Source organism: Pezoporus occidentalis, unplaced genomic scaffold (assembly GCF_034315485.1).
Source record: "Pezoporus occidentalis ecotype Australia unplaced genomic scaffold, CSIRO_AGI_Poc_V1 ctg4, whole genome shotgun sequence".
NCBI lineage: Eukaryota > Metazoa > Chordata > Aves > Psittaciformes > Psittacidae > Pezoporus > Pezoporus occidentalis.
The window spans coordinates 29442600-29460980 of NW_026915724.1; the positions used below are offsets into that span (position 1 = coordinate 29442600).

The 18381-nt window shown below is 38.4% G+C and overlaps 1 protein-coding gene across 1 annotated transcript in view; it reads left to right on the forward strand.

The window, feature by feature from the left end:
* ZNF407 (zinc finger protein 407) overlaps positions 1-16802 on the forward strand; it is a 334216-nt gene extending 317414 nt beyond the window's left edge. Inside the window, exon 9 of the mRNA XM_062633107.1 lies at positions 14215-16802. Within this exon, the coding sequence (XP_062489091.1) occupies positions 14215-15563 (1349 nt within the window). The 3' untranslated portion in view covers positions 15564-16802. The remainder of the gene's footprint in view (positions 1-14214) is intronic.
* Positions 16803-18381: the final 1579 nt, after the last annotated feature.

The window sequence follows — 18381 nt, forward strand, 5'->3', positions numbered from 1 at the left end:
AAAATGAAGCCCATAGTGTGACAGACCCATCTGTGCCAGCTTTATAAAACAAAAGTGGCCAATTTTATCATCATTGCCTTTTGTTCTGCACAATGCTATTCACGCAGTGGTTTTATGAATGCTTGCCGGTAGAGTCTGTAAGCCTCGATTTATCTGACTGCTTCCTCTCCTGTGCTGTCTGTTCTCAACTGCACTGCTAGCTTCCCTGCCCCCACAGTTTCCTTTCCTTACCCGGCCCTTCTCCCCAGACAAATCCGAGGTAGAACCTCCTAGCAATTTTCCAAGGTTCTGGGCTCAAAGACTAAACTAATTTGTTTTTGAATTGCAGATCAAACATAAACTGCAAAGAAGCATTTAATCAGTTAGGAGAAGCAAGGGTATGGCTTGTTTAAGTCCCAGAATCCATAAACCTGTAATGATTTTATTATATTGGTGTCAGTTTTCATTATTTTCATAAATGGGTATTCCCTGCTTAATGCACGATATTTGCATCTGATGAACCAACGAGTTTAAACATGGTTTGTTTTAATGCTTTGTGAATTTGCATTCAAATTCATCAGAAGTAATTCTATTTGAAATCACACAGGGCTAAACACAGTGGTTGTAAATCCATTTGAATTGAGATGCCAGAATCAGCCCATTAATCTACAAATCTACAATATAATTTCTGTATGGTTGGTGGGCTTTTGTTCTGTTTTTTCATGATGAGGCAGAGGGGATACCAAGTGCCTGTGTAGGAGGGGACGTGCTCAGGGAGGTTGTGATAAATTGACCAAGGGGGAGTATATCTTTGTTATGGAAACTGGCCTGTGAAAGGAACATATGAAAGGCCAGAGACCACGCTTTGAGCGTGTCTGTCACTGCCACTTGAGGTAGCTGCACGAGGAGAGAGGAAGTCTCTCAGATAAGCAGGCTTCCTAACATTTAAGACGGTAGAGTTTGCCATCAGCACCTTTCATGCGGTCTGCAGAGTTCATGCAGAGCTGAGCTGAGAGCAGCCCTGTGGCCTGTCTTTAGTATTTTAAGCCCTTTTGCTAAACACACTGTTAGGTTGGATTTCTTCTGTGGTCTCTTGTTAAAAAGAGGATGAATAAATGCAGCAAGGTTCACCTCCAACAGAAACAGGGTCATTTTGGAAGGGGTGGAGGGGGCTATATGATAGCAAACTGTTTCATTTCTTGATGGCTGCAAAATAAATCTGTACTTCTTTCAGTGCCTAGAGAATGGTTTTAATTTCTTAAATAAACTGAATTGTCTGAAATTAAGATGTTTGTTTAAGCTGTTAGTTACTATATTTGAAGGTATATGTTATTGTCTGAGAGTGCAAAAACATGTATGTATGAGAGGGATTACTCTGTGAGAAGAAAGGTTTATCAAGAATATTTTCCACACTACAGATTCTTCTTAAATGTAACAATGATGTTTTCTGATAGAACTTACTTTAAAACCTACAAAAATGTAGTTATACATAATGTACTTAGCCTTTTAAAAGGAAATGTCTTTATTCATTCATTTATTTGAATAGGTGACAATTCAAAATGGAATTCAGCTGATACTTCTGAACGTGTTCATACAATCATATTGCTTTGTTAGAATCAGACTAAAATCAGTCAGAGAGAGATATATTTATCTTGGGGCAAAAGTGGTTTTTAGCTAGCTTTGTGACTGCTTTCCTCTGGGAACAAGCTGTGCTGGTCTGGCCCTTGTAAAGCAGAAATTAAAGAGTCTAAGTCCCTGGTTTGAATATCATAGACTTGGCTAACTGAGGGTCCTACTTAGAAAAGCATTTAAACCTATGCTTAGCATTAGCTGTATGCTTAATTCCAAAGTCTAACTACGGGCCTCTTCTTATGCACTTGCAAGAATTGTGATGATGATCAGGAAGTCTGCCATCTGACATCTGTGAAATGAGCTAGTAGACTTGAGTCTTTTTCATAATGAACTAGTTTCCATCTCATAAAATTCTGTAATTGCAGATAGTATCAGTGGACACCTATGACAATCTCAGCAGAGATTGCAGCCCAACATTCCTCATTATAGGATACATGGACACTGAACTCCACTCTGCTCATGGACATGGGGTTGATTCATTGACAGGGCATTATCAGGAAAATTGTAATGGTGTGACTAGTGCTTCACTGTGGGTAAATGGAGTACCTCAACTCTTGGAGTTGACAATAGGCTCTCCTAAGAAATTATAATGCTGTGATTAGGACATAAAGCAGGACTCAGTACACCTGGGAATTCTTGTGTGGCCCTGGCAAGATATTTTCTGTTGTCTTTCACTTCTCTGGAAAATCAGAATAATTCTTTTCATTTTATGGTCTTATTTAGTGATAAATATATTACTAATTGTGAGCAATTCAGGACATACAGTTTTAGAAGCACATGGTTAGACAGAGCTTTTAGATTTTAAAGGCATTCTGTTCAGTTTCCATTTGCATGTGCTTGTGCCTAGCACTAGTGGAAAGCAATTTTAGGCCAATTTTACTTTGCTTCCTAATTCTGCATTGAGGAAATTAGCTTCAGCCACATAGACCTAAACATCTTGCATAAAATTCAGTCTGTTATGAAAGAGACGCTAAAAAATAACATGTGGAAGAATAAATAAATTAATTTTGGACTTCTTTTAGCTTGTTGGTTTAGACACTGATAGTTTTTGTTCTAACTGTATATATTTTCATATGTGTACTTTCTTTTCATAAAGAAAACCATATTATTTAAATAGCTTTAGTATTTTAGTAGAAGCACCTGAATAATAATTCAGGGTACTTGGAGATACACTTGGAGAAATGGTGAGCCTCACCAGGCTTTGGAGCACTGGAACATATACCAAAAGATATAGCTATGAAATCTCTTAGTAAGCCCTACCTGGGACTTGTAGCAGCTGTTTCAACCTGAGATGCCATGGGCTGCTCAGAAGCTCTTTAATCTGCACATCTTTGAAATGACAGACCACAATGTGTCCTCCTGTGCATTTTGTCTGTTACATGCCAGAAGTCAGGAAACTGTTAGTTCCCTAAACTACAGTAGCTAGAAAAAGAACAAGCAGTATTAAAAAAATGGTAGAAATGGTAGCTGAAATAAGAATCCTTTAACATAAGTGTCAGCAGGAGCTGTTTGTTTCTCAGTGTTTTTGAAAATCAGATCTTCCAGGTATCCAGCTCCAGGCTTATGGGTTCTTTTGGTGGGGGTGTTATCTGGTCTCTGTCTTGTAGTGTATCACAAGCTTTACTGCTTTCACAAAAATTGTTATAACTTCCTCTGAAATCTTGTCTACTGCACTGAAAAATGCAAAGTATGTTCCAGCAATAGTAAAAGTGCTTGGGGTGCACTAATGTTACCATTAACGATGCTGTAGCAGGTCCTATGTAACAGCAGAATAAGAAGCGCATTCACGGTACTGTGTGTAGTGCTGCAGACAAGTATACTAGGAGCCATGGTGTTTTTAAACCACTTGGCATCATTTAATTAACACGGTTTTAAGCAGTATTTGGCTTCAGTAGTAGAAGGATATACAAAATAAATCTTTAAACAAGTGCTATCAGAAGTAAGAGCTAAGCAACATTTAAAATATGTTAGAAAAATGTAATCACTAATAGGTTTTAAAACATTCCCTCTTTTCTTAGTCTAAATTGGGCCACAGGAAGCAAAACATAAGAACTAATGAAATCACCTGAATTTGTTTACTAGTACATATTTGTACTAGTTGGTTGTTTACTAGTACATATTTGAATAGGATTCACGCCTCATATGATTGACAGTCATTGCAAATTCTTCGGCTTTTTAAGACATGAGGCATCACAGTCTTGGGTGAACTTTAGTTCAGAAAGGAGTTGTTTACAAAAGTTAACCAAGTGGTTACTGCAGAATTGCGTGCTCTGTTTCACTGAACTGTTCTGGAATAGCATGGATTTGCAGTACAAATGATGATGACTCAGGTTAAAACATATTCTAACTACTGTTCCATCAATTTATTCCATCTGGGAGCTGGAAGTGGATGAGATGGCTGAATTGGCTTTCCATTGCTCACTATGTCCAACGTCTTCCTGCAGTATGGCATTGAATATTCTAGTGTTTCATCAAAATCAGATTATGCTGATCCAAATGGATCCAAATTTTCCTCCCTCTCAGCATTTGCAGAATATGTAGCCAGAATGTGTGCACTTAAGCCTTCAATATTTCCATGCAAGTCAGCCTTCTAGTAGTTCTTGTTTCACTATTTGGAATATTCTTTAGTCAAGATCTCATGAGATGTCCAAACATAATTCAGTTGTGTCTGTACCAGAGCAATGTGCAGCTGACATGCCTTTGAGCGTGCAATTAAAAATTGCTTTGGCCTCTTTTCTCTTCCTGTTTTACGTTTTCATAAACTCATCTGTAATTTGATTAACACTGTCATTCTTTAAATTTCTTCGGCATTACAGTTCTCAAGGGACTTCTCTCTCATTGAATGTCATTTTTGCATATTTAGTTTCTCCTCAAGTGCTAGTATGCAGTAGCCCAAGTTCAGTCTTGCATTGTTATTTTTGTGTTTACTTATGTTACATCCTGTTTTTCTTCATAATGATGGTAACACTTCCTCCCAATTTGGTATTAACTCTGTATGCTATCTAAAAGCTGTTAAGTTCTACATCTAGCTAACCAACAGTTTAGATAGTTTTGTCAACAGAGGATGAAAATTACTCAGATCTTGAAAGCACAACTTTGCTGCTGAGTGGAAGCATCTCAAGTAAGGAGCTTCTGAGCACTTAGGCAGAGATGCAGTTACCATGCAGCCCTAGCACACACACCATCTTAGCAATTCCTGCATCAGTAGTGCTCAGCATGCACCACCTTTGGTGTCTTCTGTCTTATCTATGCACAGCGTAGTGCCTTGTAACACTGGAAGTGGAAGACAGCTCATTTAGTACTTCTCTATCAGTAGCACTGAAAATATATTTCCGTTAGCAGAAGGGTCAATTATATGAGCAGCTCTTCCTTTGAAGATACGCTAGAAACGTGCTGCTTCCATCCTTCACCAGAGGTGAATCATGAAAAGAAGACTTACTTTGTTGCAAACTCAGCTCTTGAAAATGATATGAAAGAGTTACCCATCTCTTCAGATTCTACTTCCCATCCCACCACCCAGACCCAGCATGTACCTCTGCTTCACACTTCCAAAGTTATCCTAGAGTTACTACTAAGCCTGTGATGCTCTGAGCTGAAAAATCATCTTTTCTGACTGTTGTAATTTTGGGCACGATAAGGCTTGATGCTGTCAGTGCCTCAGAAGGAGTGAGGGGCCAGCAGAGGGGAAGGCCTTTGCATTGTAACAGGACCACCTATAACAGTCCTACTCACTCCTTTCACAAGTTGTTAGTTCCCTTGACCTGAGACTGACTTTTGGGGGGCGGAATTCTGATGTCAGAAGCTTGGGAACCGGCTGCATAATTAATTCACCTTCATCTTACACAGTGTACCAGTCTGGAGATAGCTGTGCTGGTGGTTGATCCTATGTTGTAGTTACACATGTAAGGCTGAAGCATCTAATGGTTTGTTTTTTTTTCAGACCATGGGTTGGCATGAACTACAGCTCTTAGACTAAATGATCGTGGTGCTCCTTTCCAGATGGAGATCTATTGCAAAAATATATAAATATAATTAGCCACAGGCATTACATTTGATGCTATAAAAGCAAAGAAGTAGGTCTTTCTCCCCTGAAAACTTTCCCCGCTTCCCTTATTTTCTTCTGGAACTGATTGTTATGCTTTCTTTCTCACGCTGTACCAGCCATTACCATTTGACCAGGTGTATGTCACTCCTCCAGTTTTCTCTCCTATATTCCTGAGCAGGTGAGAGACAAAAAGGAAAAGATCATCTGTATGCCAGTGTCCAGATAGAAAGCTGCAAATTTAAGTTAGGAAGCTCACCCTTTTTAGCAAAATTAACTGATCTCATATTGGTCCAGCATAGCTCCTTCCTCCTGACAGTTTGTTACTTCTAATCATATGAATCAGGGCTCATTCCTTTATGATTTTGATGAAGTCCACAAAAGGGTGTACACTCATCTCCTCTGATGCTTTGGATATTGAAAAAGAATTTTTTTTTTTTCTGATAATGTATGAATTGCTTTACTTATTAGATGAGTGTCAGCTTTTGATGTGACCCATCCCATAGATTCCTGAACACCTTGCATGCTGAGAAGTCCTGTCCTTGACGTTACTATAGTGCACAATGATCAGAACTTACTCTGGTGTTTTGTTAGCATTTACTAGCAACGCCTTGGCAGAGGGTGACCTCTACTATGGTCTCGAAACATTTTCAATTTATAGACTCAAGAATTTCTGCTGTCTTTGCCTCTCATTCTTTTGAAGAGGTCAGCCCTTTATGAATTTGCCACAAGAAAGAAGTTCAAAATACTCCATATACTTAAACAGCTCAATAGGAATATAGCCACAATGAACACACAACATGCAATTCATTTTAATATTTATAGAAGAAATTCACATTGTTGTAAGTGTACACAAACAGCTGCTGTCATTTGGCTATGAGCAGATGTTAGACCTCCAAAAGCTTCACTGATAATTAAAATACTAACAGTTAGTGTTTTACCCCAGCTGCAGGTTCTGTTTACTGTAAATTTGATTTTAATGGTGCCTCTGTGCAGTTATTGAATAGAGGTTTGTTTTCTACTATACATACAAAAGTGTCTGCAATGAAGACAAATGGTTATTTCCCACAATTTAGTCTGGAAAGATATGAATATACACTGTAACCTAGTTGAATTTATAAATGAAATACAGATATGACTATCTCATTGGAGCTGGTAGTTTCTGCTGTCTTAACTAACAAAAAGAACTAGGGAAACTTACTATTTCTAGTTATTCCCAAGCATTCTCCCTAAAAACTGCTGTGTTTTTCAAATGGGTTGAGACGTGCCCTCGAGCAAAGAACAGGTGCTCCTTTTTACTGAATGGGTGCATAAATCAGAATAAATAAATACAGGGAATCACGATGCTTGTGTTTGATAGTTAAGCAGAAGAATATAATTTCTGCTTGATCATTTAATAACATGATGTTTTATTTCAGGTATCCCTTACAAGTGTCTGTTCTCTTTAGTGCATATATGTACATCAAACATTAGGGAAGGCTAGCCACTTTCAGAATTGTTAATCCCAAGGGCCTGATTATGCAAACACAATGCATAATGCAAGCTACCATGTCTAGTCCCTTTGAGACTATTGAGGCTAACTATGGCAGTAAGCAGTACGCTTGTTAAATAAATGTTTATAAGACCGGGATCTAAATGTATATATTCCTGAAAAACAAAACCTCTTGCTGAGGTAATAATGACAACAGGGTTTTTTTTTGCTTTTTTTGACAAAACAGTTACTGTCTGGGACTATACCTATTTCAGAAATCCAGATAATTTTCCTTATGCACAGAGCTTGTGGGGGATTTCCCCCTGATTTTCTCACATTAGCGCGCATGTTATTTTTCATGTTATCTTATATGTTCCATATGCCTAGGAAACAGAAATCTTCAGTTTGAGCAAGCATGACTGGTATCTTTTGAAATTGGGATTGATTTAGAAGTGCTAGAAATGTACTTTTCAGTTGCACTGCAGGAGATAAAACAGAAAAAGTGCCTCCATGTAACATCAGTGTCAGCCGTTCCCAAACTGAAGCTGGACTGCCAAGAAATGTCCAGGCTGGCTATCCTCATCTCCAGCTGCTAAATTGCACTGGGAGAGCTAACTAAAATACTCCAAAAACATTCCTAATGCTGCTTGCCAATATAGGTAATTTCTGTATATGCCACAGTGAGGTTTTTGCTCACGCACAGGAGTTGAAAAGACGAGCCTGCATGGTGACAAGCAGGTAAAGAAGAAAAGCAGTCTACAGAAAAATCAGCTACTGTGCAGGTTAGGCAGTTGTAGAATATGCACGTTAACACTGTACGTGTGTGCTGTGATTAGTGGGAGTTTCAGTCTGTGTATGTTTTTATTTGCATAGCTTCTGTAACACTGGGCTCTATAGTGTTCATTTTTAACCTTGCGTGCAGGAAAAGAGAAACTGAAATTTTTCATGGAGAAGGCCTTTTCCCAAAGGTTAATTGGACACTAGAGGGAAACTAAACCAAACCAAACAAACTGCCCATACACCCTAACTGAATGGCTCGGATATTTATTTTGGTGGCTGTTTTGCTTCTTTTTGTTGCTGTTGTCATAGTCCTCCAAGGTGGGGGAGGTAAAAATAAGAAGCAGGAAATCTAAGTCTGCTTTTCAAAAGAAAAAAACACCAGAAATATTTCCTTTTACATTTTAAGGAAGCTAAAAGAACATCTGCTGCTTTGTTCAAGATACCTGAAAGGTTAAAACTTCATCCTTTATTCAAGCAACTCTTAGAAGACCTTGAAGTTTCTGAACATGATTGAGTGGCTAAGGACAAAGCTAGAAGCCAAGGATGCTTTGAGTTCCAGCACTGAAACATGACATTACTGGATTTTTAAGTATAAAATGAACTATGAAAATTATTTGGGAATTGTTTTTGTTGTTAATTTTCCTTTTTACAGTACTAATATACTAAAAGGGAAAAGCAAACAATTTCTTGATATATGTACTTTGTGTCATTGGTGGATTTTTTTTATGTCCCTTAGGGAGCTGGTTAAGGCCCCTATAGGTATACTTATTTGTACGGCTTGCTTTACAAATATTTGCTGCCTTTGTGGACATAATAGTTCTGACAGAGCCATTTTGGGTTGCTGATTTATTTCACTTCTTGATTCGACCCATCCTATTTTCTTTCCTTAAGCAGAAGATTTGAACGAGCCTTAACAACATCTTATTTAGTAGCTTAACTAGCTGGTTTAGAAAATGCTGTCCCATGCATTGCTTGCACATAAAAACCTTACAAATGTGAAAGAATATTTTTTACTAAGGAACACAGATGCGAAAAGTATGTCTTCTTATTATGACCTCCAAAACTCAAAGAAGTCCTAATTTAGGACATTATGCTATAATCCTTAGACTGAACTTAGTGAATTAAAGAAGTGATCATTACAAAAATAACTTTAAAAAAAAAAGAAAAAGAAAATAAAAAAGAGCAGAAATTTGGAGCTTGATCAAGACCTAAATTATTTCTGTATAAATTTTAATGGTGGACTTACCATATCATTGGAAATACTGTACTGCCATGTAGACAATAATTTTTCAAATGAAAAAATCAGTTGCTCATTCAAGCGATGTCCAATATAAGTTGACTTTTCTACATCTTTTAAATTCCTGGAAGGTTGTATTTAAATGAAGGAAAAGATGTTTCTTTGCGTTCACGTTATTTAATATTCATTGCATTTTAGTATATACCAAATACTCGTATGTGTCAATAAATAACATACCTAATCACCAAAGTATGAAAAATTAAGTGTTGCTGAATGGGGTGCTATAAATCAGGTCTCCCAGAACTTTTGCAGGGAAGGAAAAATAGCTGGTTTAAGCTTGCTGTGTAAATGCAGATCATTTCTGTCGTCGTAATAGATTATTTCATTCATGACTTACTGCTTTGTCCTAAAGGTGCTCCTTGTGAAGGATGTCCTCAGCCTAGCCTCACCATGCACAGCCGCTTGCTGCTACTTTTGGGGAAGGGTTAGAATTCTAAAGAGGCTGCTGGCTGAGAGCAAAGTAGTGCTTTACATATAATATTAGCCCAGACTTTCCTAACACATTACGCATTTCTTTCCGAGACAAGTCTCCTTAATGCCATCTTTATCTGCTACACGATGCATGAAATCTACTTTCTGTTTTAGAACTGCGGCTGACCCCCGACCCCGCGAGTGGCGCCACAATGTGACCTTTCTATTGTCATCAGCTTTCATTCTCCTGAAAATTCTATGAATTTTTATTACAAGTTTTTTTAAACCAAGCTGAGGCTTCAACAAATTACTTGACACAGATGAGATGAAGTTGTTGGAGTAGTGTTAGATAAGTTTTACAGCCAGCATGTGTGCTGCTGAACAGTACAAAGCCAGTGTCCTACAATGTCATACACCAGTAACTGCTGAGCCTACTATTGGATAAATACATCATTTTATGGAACATTGATTGTTCTATAAACCCAATGGAGTATTATGCTCTATGATCAAACCATTTAGATTGTGTGTAGAGCACAGAAAATGCCATATTCAGGATGGTACTAAAAGTGCCATTTGTGTATTTTATGGATGTCATTACGGGGGAAACTTCTCTCTGTAGGCCCTGTTTACTGCAAAATTTTTTAGTCTGTAATGACATTTTTCATTCACAACGTATGCCTTCAAGAGAGGGGGCCCTTGTTTTATTTGTTTCATTCGAGTTTACTGCACAAATACTGTACATTTTAATTAAATGTAAGCTTAACAAAAGAATAAGGTATTTATTCTATGGGGAGCAAATGATGACAGTAACAAAAGAGTAAAACAGACACACAAAAGAAAGTCAGGTATTGAGTAAAAGAGAGGGAAAAATGGTACTAAACCCTATTTGTAGTTTCCTAGAAGCACATTAAACATCAAAGCATTTCTTTTAGCCCTATTTCAGGAGTTTGTGGTCTCTGAGAATTAAAATAACCTGAGAATATGGATTTAATGTCTAAAAAATCCTGACATTTTCAAATAAAAAACTAACAGTCGCTCAGGACTCCAACTGATAAATAATGTCTCTGCTGAAATGACAGACTTCTTGGAAAGAAACCAATTCTGTGATCATTGCACCCCTAGATATGAAACACCTCTTTACAAATTGTCTGAATATGAGCTCTTGTATCATTATATTTTGTCATTTTAATGCCTATTTGTGTATCTTTTTAATTTGCAATGACATGCAATCAGCAACAAGTCCACTTTGCCTAATATTAATGTGGGCTTGTATTGCAGCTTATGTTTGCCGTGTCAGCCAACGCTTACCCCTTCTCTTTACCCTTTTTAAGGGGGGTGAGAGGCAGGCTGGATTTACTAGGACAATATGATTTGTTGCTACATACAGTCTAATAATGTGACACGTTCCTTAAATATGTAAAAATTCCTACAAACGTTGTGTTGGACAGCCTTGCTCCATTACAGAATTGCACTGCTCCAAAGTTGAAATAGCAGCTAAGCCTTAAAATATGTTGTTTTCTAAATATCTTCCTTACTTGGCTTTTCACTGTTAAAAGAAAACCAGTAAAATCTGCAATTGATATTTACCATGAAAAATCACTAAAATTGAAGTTGATGTTCCCAGTAAATTCTTGGTCATAGTCCAGTTAAAATTTAAAGTTACAGTAGATTCACATTAGTTTAAATGACACTTGAACTTCTACACAGCTCAACATTAATTCATTATAGTTGAAATGGAAGAATCTTCAGTGGGTGAATCTTTTACAATCTGATTGAGGCTGTTACATTTCATAGGAGCCATTTTTCAAAGCAGTACTGACAGCACTCGAAGTTATTAAATTGCTGAATCAAAAGATGGACCTGCAATCGCATTTATGAACTGTGATGGAATAGCTAGGGTTGCACTGAGCTGAGGTTAAGATGTTGGTGTAGTTAAGCTTCATCACTCCCCTTAGTGACAGCAGTATTTACCCATGTAGTTTACTTTAATGGTCAGGAAGTAGCTTAACTCACCTCTGGATTCAAATAGATTAAGTAAGCAGTCAGAATGGCATAATTATCAGTGCTGCAAGGGATTCACTGGATAGCTCTTCACCCAGGAGACTTCCCATTCAATTGCACAGAAAGACTGGAGTTGCATAGATTCACAGGTACAGCCTTTATTTGAGGAGATGAAAACAGGATGAATTTCCCTTTTCTTTCCCTTCCCCAGACCGGAGCTTCTCCTCAATGCAGTGGTGTTGTGTCCCCTACATAAATTATCAAGATCTTAGGGGAAAGATGTCATGATTTTGCTGTGCTCGTGTGAAAATTATGATCATAGAGTTATTTTGATTTTGAAATCCAGTGAAAAATGGATGATTTGTAGAGTTATTTTGATTTTGTGCCACATCACTGCCAGGCTCCTCTTTTATCATGTCAACAAAGCGAGATTCCTGAGAGAATTAATTACTTCTACTCTATTATAAAATGTGGAGGAGCTAAGATAATTGTCATTTTATGTTGATTTCCCCTTCCTATTTTTCTGCTCTTTGGGGGGTCTTGTGAATGTCAGTGCCTACAGAGAGCACAGGAAAAGTGGGGATAAGAACCAGTCGTACCACTATAGGCTTCCTTCTTTCTTATGCCTGACAAAATGTACTTCAATTGCATGTGCCAGATTTATCACGCAGCATCACCTGGAAACACTCTAATGGTTTAAATTGTTAATTTTCTTTTCCAAAGATAACCTGCCTTGCAAACTAAGATGGAGAAAGTTGTATAACATCAGTTTAGACTTGTGAAGGTGATTTGCAGCCCTTCAGCTTAACAGAATTACTTCTTGTGCTTCACAGTACAGTTCTCAAAGCTTTTTTTTTTTTTTTCTATTACCAAAGCTTTGTAATAAGAAATGGATGTATGGATAGGTAGATAGATAGATAGATAGATAGATAGATAGATAGATAGATAGATAGATAGATAGATAGGTAGATATATAGATAAATCGATAGATACATACATGCATACATACATACATACATAGAGAGGTCCATACCACCAACTCAGTCTTTTAAGCTTTGCTGTTACGTTGGAATATTAGCTTGATATGCATATGAAATTGCTAGAGGCTGCAAGATGCTAAGTACTCAGTCTCCAAGTAACAGCTCCTAAATGTGAACTTAAGCAAATGAGTCTCTGGTTTTTAGAACCCAGTTTAGTTCTCTGTGGGCCCTAAGGCCTGACAGCACTATGCTTTGGGTGAAAGAGCCTCTTTAGAGCAGCTTTAGTAAAATTTTCTTGGCCTTGAGTTCAAGAGAGCATGTTGTTCTCTACAAGTCTCTTGGTGGCTTGGAAGCTACAGTGCTAGCCTGAAATTTAACTGTAAAAGTCATTTTTTTCTTGTTTGTTTTATCCTAAATGAGCAGTGGTGTACCTATGTGTGTTAGTGATCAGATGCTATACCTGTTATTCCACAGATGTAATTTCAGTTTATACAGGTGAATTTAAACTACAGCATGGGTGTGAGTAGTCTCGGCAGCATGGACTTAATCGGCTTTGCCAAGGCCCACCTGGCATTACACTCTTACCTCATTCTCAATGTCCAGGATCCACTCTTCACTCTGTGTGCATTTATTGTGGCCCAAAGTTCACTTCCCGGGAGCTGCAGGGGTGCTTCACGATGGCATTGCCAGAGGGAGACCACAGGTGCTAGAGGTGTTCTGCCATAACGAACATCCATAAAGCTGGTCAGAGGGTGCTCTCAGTTATGCCTTCCCAAAAATGACAAAGGCAATCCTGAGGCCATGCTTCGAGGATGGTGGGCTTGACTTTTGTAACTGTGGGCACCATTTGCCTTGCTGAAGCTTTATTGTTACTGATGAGAACTGAGAAGGAAACTTTCAGCGACCCAAAACCAGAGCGAGTGGCAGAGCAAGCAGTTAGAATGCGGAGGTTACAGGTATTTTAATCTTTAATTGATTTCACGTAGAAATAGTTAAGAAGTGTAATGAAGGTTTCCCTGGGTGATATTTTATAGAATATCCTGCTTAGGGTAAGAAATCTGCAGAGTGTTTTCTCCAGGTAACTTGGCTAGTGACTGAGTCAGTCAGGTGTGCTGGAGAAGATGCTAGGTGGGAAATGAAGGGGAAGACAATGGCATCAAAATGACAGCATGGCAATTACCTTGCCAACAAAAGGAGGGTATTAAGAAGATCAGCCATGGTTTTTCACACCTAAATATGTTTAATGTAATACACGATCCTAAAATTCATTACTGAAGAACTGAAATATCACCAATAGGATCTTCTATAAAAGATGTGTTAATGGCTTTTAACTGTATACTGTATTTATCTGAGCTTTTTCATACAGCATATTTTTAAAAACACATTTAAATTGTTAATAGGCCGCAGAATTGTTAAACTCAGCAATTATTTCAACCTGTAAGTATGTTATTTGGAAAACATGCAAATTGGGTTTGTTCATGTGCTTATTTTATCTGTGTTTTCTGCCAGTGAAATCTAAAAATTATCAAGGATTTTTTTTTTCCATTTAAGCTACAATTTGTTAAAGTAATGAACTGATATTTGCCATGATACCATGTTAACAGCATATTTTATCTTGTAGGCATTGTGTCCAAGTCCTATGAGTGCCGACTGAAGGGACAAGGAGCAACCTTTGTGGAAACTACGAGTCCCTTTACTGCAGCAACACTGGGAGAGGTTTCTCCAGTTAAAGAGAAGGCCTTTCGAGGCAGTAGAAGACAGACACAGTCACCTGAAGAAGTTCAGCAAGTTATTATTATTCAAGGATATGATGGTGACTTTGCAATTGATGCCTCTATGGAAGAAACAGCAGCGGCTACCCTTCAGACTCTAGCAATGGCTGGTCAGATGGCCAGGGTGGTCCATATTACAGAAGATGGGCAAGTCATAGCTACAGATCAAAATGGCTCACGCGTGAGTAGTATGGTTCCAGGGCAGATACTTACTGAGCAGTTAGCAGATGGTGCAACACAGGTGGTAGTGGTTGAAGAAACAGGAACTGATATGGAGGCGGCTGTTCAAATAGATGCAGTTCCTGACTCCAGTAGTACTGTTCTGCAGCAGATAATGCGACAAGAAGTTTTGGATGTTTCTGAAGCTACAGTGCATCCTCCAGACTCCTCCTCGGCGTTAGATGCCCTGCTGTGTGCTGTAACAGAGCTAGGTGAAGTGGAAAACAAATCTGGACTCCTTGACAGATGCAGATCAAGTCATAAAGATTTCTTGCAAATGCCAAATCCAGAGATGCCCAGCATTCCCAGTGACACGGAGGGACAAGAAATACAAATGTTCCATGAAGTTCAAGAGACTCAGGAAGATACCGAACCTATGGAAGTAGTGACGCGGGTCATGCACCCATCGGCTATAATTGCATCTCAGGAGAGAGCTCAGGCTGCCTTGGAGAAAATGGTCCAAGGAGTATTACAGTTTGCTGTATGTGATACAGCTGCAGCCGACCAGCTGATGAAAGAAGGTGTCACTCAGGTCATTGTAAATGAGGAAGGGACTGTGCATATGGTAGCTAGAGAAGGTTCTCAAATAATTATGCAGGAAGCTGGTAGCCACGCACTCAGTGTCCAGAGTGAGCACGTGGATTTAGTCCAGTCAGATGGGGAAATATCACAGATTATTGTCACTGAAGAAATAGCTCAAGCTATGGTTCAGGGTTCTGATGGCAACTTCTCTGAAGGTGCAACCCACTACATTGTCACAGAATTGCCACCAGACATGCAGGATGAGCCTGGTGTGTACTCACATGCTGTGATAGAGACAGCTGGGTCTCAAGAGATTTTGCAGACTGGTAGTGCTATAAAAGCAGAAGCCATAAACTGTGATAGAGCAGAACAGTTAACAAGCATGGTCATTTATACAGAGGGTGGCTCACAAGTAATTGAGAGCCAGAGAGATGATAACAAAGTAGAAGAAGCATGAAGACTTTCATCTCCTAGGCCTGATGCAGGGCAAAGCTGGAAATTCATGGATCCATGGAGGCACTGGAACATTTACTGTAAAAGCTTCTCCACACAACATCCTCCTAGTCAGGTAGCAAATACCCACCCTGTGGGAGGTGAAGGCCAGCTACTGGGAGGATTTCACTGAAAAGGGTAGTACATTCTTGTTACAATAGCTCTAAGAATTATTATATGGATTATTATGAAACAAGCATATTAGAGTAAAAAAGAGAATCAAAAGCTCTCCCCCCCCCCCAACAAAAAAAAAAAAAAAAAAAATAGGTATTGTTCTGTTCACTGCTTTCTTTGTTGTTTTGTTTGGGTTTATTAAAATATTTTATCTCAGGGTAATTCCCTGTCTTCCATCACTTTTGTCTAACATAAATGCAGGAGGAAAATATTCAACGTATGTGTACATTTTGTGAACAGATAAATAAGGAAAAAAATACAAACCCCACAATAACAAGGTGAATAAGGACTGTAATCGGTGCTCTTCTTCATTTTAAAGAAAAGAAGAACAGGTGACATTTTGCTTTCTAGAATCTTACTGTAAAATATCCCTGGCTAAAAATATGTCATCAAGAATAAGTATTTTTTTGCATCTAAAATAAAATTTTTCATAGTAACTTACTCTTTCATTATATCAAAGAGGACTTTCCCTAAAGAAGAGCCACACTTCAGAAAACTCTTGATTATACATATTCAGGATGAAGAACTTGATGCCTGTGTCTTCCACAATTTTAGATGAGAGTCCTACATAAGAAATGTTCATTTTCTGGAGAAAAATATTGTCACTGTCAGTGTTTTGCTTTTCTTATAAGTAGTGCTTCATATAAATACCATTTTGCAGTCATTTTATGAGCGACTTCTGAAATGCTATGGGGTTTTCTAAAGAAAATTCTGACATTGACATTAACAAGTAGAAAAAAAAAAAGGTGACCTTGTATTTCTTGCTTAGTCCAGACTGTCAGTTATTTACTTGTGGATATACTGCAATCGTTCAATGCAACTTCATGTTGAAAAGATTTGTTTCATGATTCAACTGCTTTTGTTTCTTTAAAAAAAAAAATGTAAACTATAAACTGGCAAGGTTTGGGGATTTATTTTTTTCTTTGTCTTTCAAATAAAATGTTAACATTAAAATGAAGCATCATGATTTTTAATATTAAGCAATAAACAGAACTGGCATTCAGCAGGAGCAAACAAATGCTATCTGTTATGTCTGTGCATTTTCTCTTTTCCTTTCTCTAGCTTGCTAGATAGATAAAGATAAAAGAATCTAATTTCTGAAGTGTGCCTCATGCATGCTTAACATAATTGTGTAAGTGTTTAGGGTATAAGCCATGCTGACTCTAGAGATAACTGGGTTTCCTATCATGTTTAATATCTTAAAATTATCAACTGTAAGAAAGTTGGGGTGAGGTAAAACAATAGTTCCTTCCTGAAGCAACCGTTTTGAAATGCATTTTCTAATAGAGCTGCTGAGAAAAGGTGCTTCATTCTGGGGCTGTAGGATCCTGCTGTCTTTTCATCTTTTTATTATTATTTTTTAAGTTTCATTATTTTCCAGGAATTAAGGTTGTGTCTTTGTCAAACCCCCAAAAAGTAAATTTCAAGTTAGACATCGAGATTCATAATTAGCCGAGTTTGACTTGCTCGTCTTTCTTAAAAGTGACAGGCTGTTCACTTATTCTTAAATACTGTCTTCAGCAAACTGTGACAGGATCAACTCCCGTTTGTTATCAGGAAAAAGGTGACCTTTACAAAATGATGGCCCTCTGCAAGACTCTCACAGATGTTCAAAAAACTGAATGTTTTTCAGTGGAAATATTTCTTCTTGATCATTTCTCCTGTTAACTGTAGCCCTGTGGTCTTGCAGCTTGGATGCTAATTCTTCGCTGTGCTTAGCCCTGTATGGCTAACCTTTCTGCTGCAGTACAGGGTGTTGACACTGACATGCTGCAGTTTACCATTTGTGATTTATTTAGGATAAATATGTCTCAGGTGGCATTTAATCCTTCATAAAACCAGTGTAGCCTGCAGTGTCAAACCAGCAATCACATTGTATGCACAATGAAAAGAGCAGACCTTTGCATAAAAAAAAAATAAAATACAGTGGTAGGTGTTCCTGTGCTTGGGAGCATTGGAAAGGATTCACTAACCTGCTGTGTGCTGTAATTACCTGGAAGCTCAGGTTAACGATACTTCTCTCTGAGTGCAGCCTGATCAGGAGAACTAATATTTTTCTAAGTCTTTTTTCCTCTTTTTCCTTTCTTTTTAATATGAGCTTTCAAGTTAACTTATTCATGCCCTACAAATGTAGCATCAGAAGCCAAGGGTGACATTCATTCTCGTGCAGAAACGCTATCTCAACCCCATGCTAAAACACTCTCTGCCATACACCAAAAGTTGAGGCTGCAGCAGATCTCTCCCAGGGCTTAGGAAACTCAACTCTGGCATTTGTCTCCCTCTCATGCCTGAGCTCCTGGCACTGTGCCATCCTGTAAACTGGGAGGAGATTAGCTGGATCACCCTGTGAATCGGCCAAGCATTACCTTGCCCTCTGCCCTGGGAGAGGGCACAGCAGCACCTGAAAAAGACCTGCACCTCCAGGATGGCCATTTGCAGTGCTGGTGAGGCACACATGGCATCTCAGGGGCGACAGGAGCCCTTTGCCAAGGGTAGCGTCCACCATCAGAGCATAGTTTAAGAACTTGTGCACCAAGGAAGGTTTTTAGCCCAGGCAGCCATTCACTCCTAAAAGTGTGTTTTATTGTTTGGTTCGAACACCTTTGTTT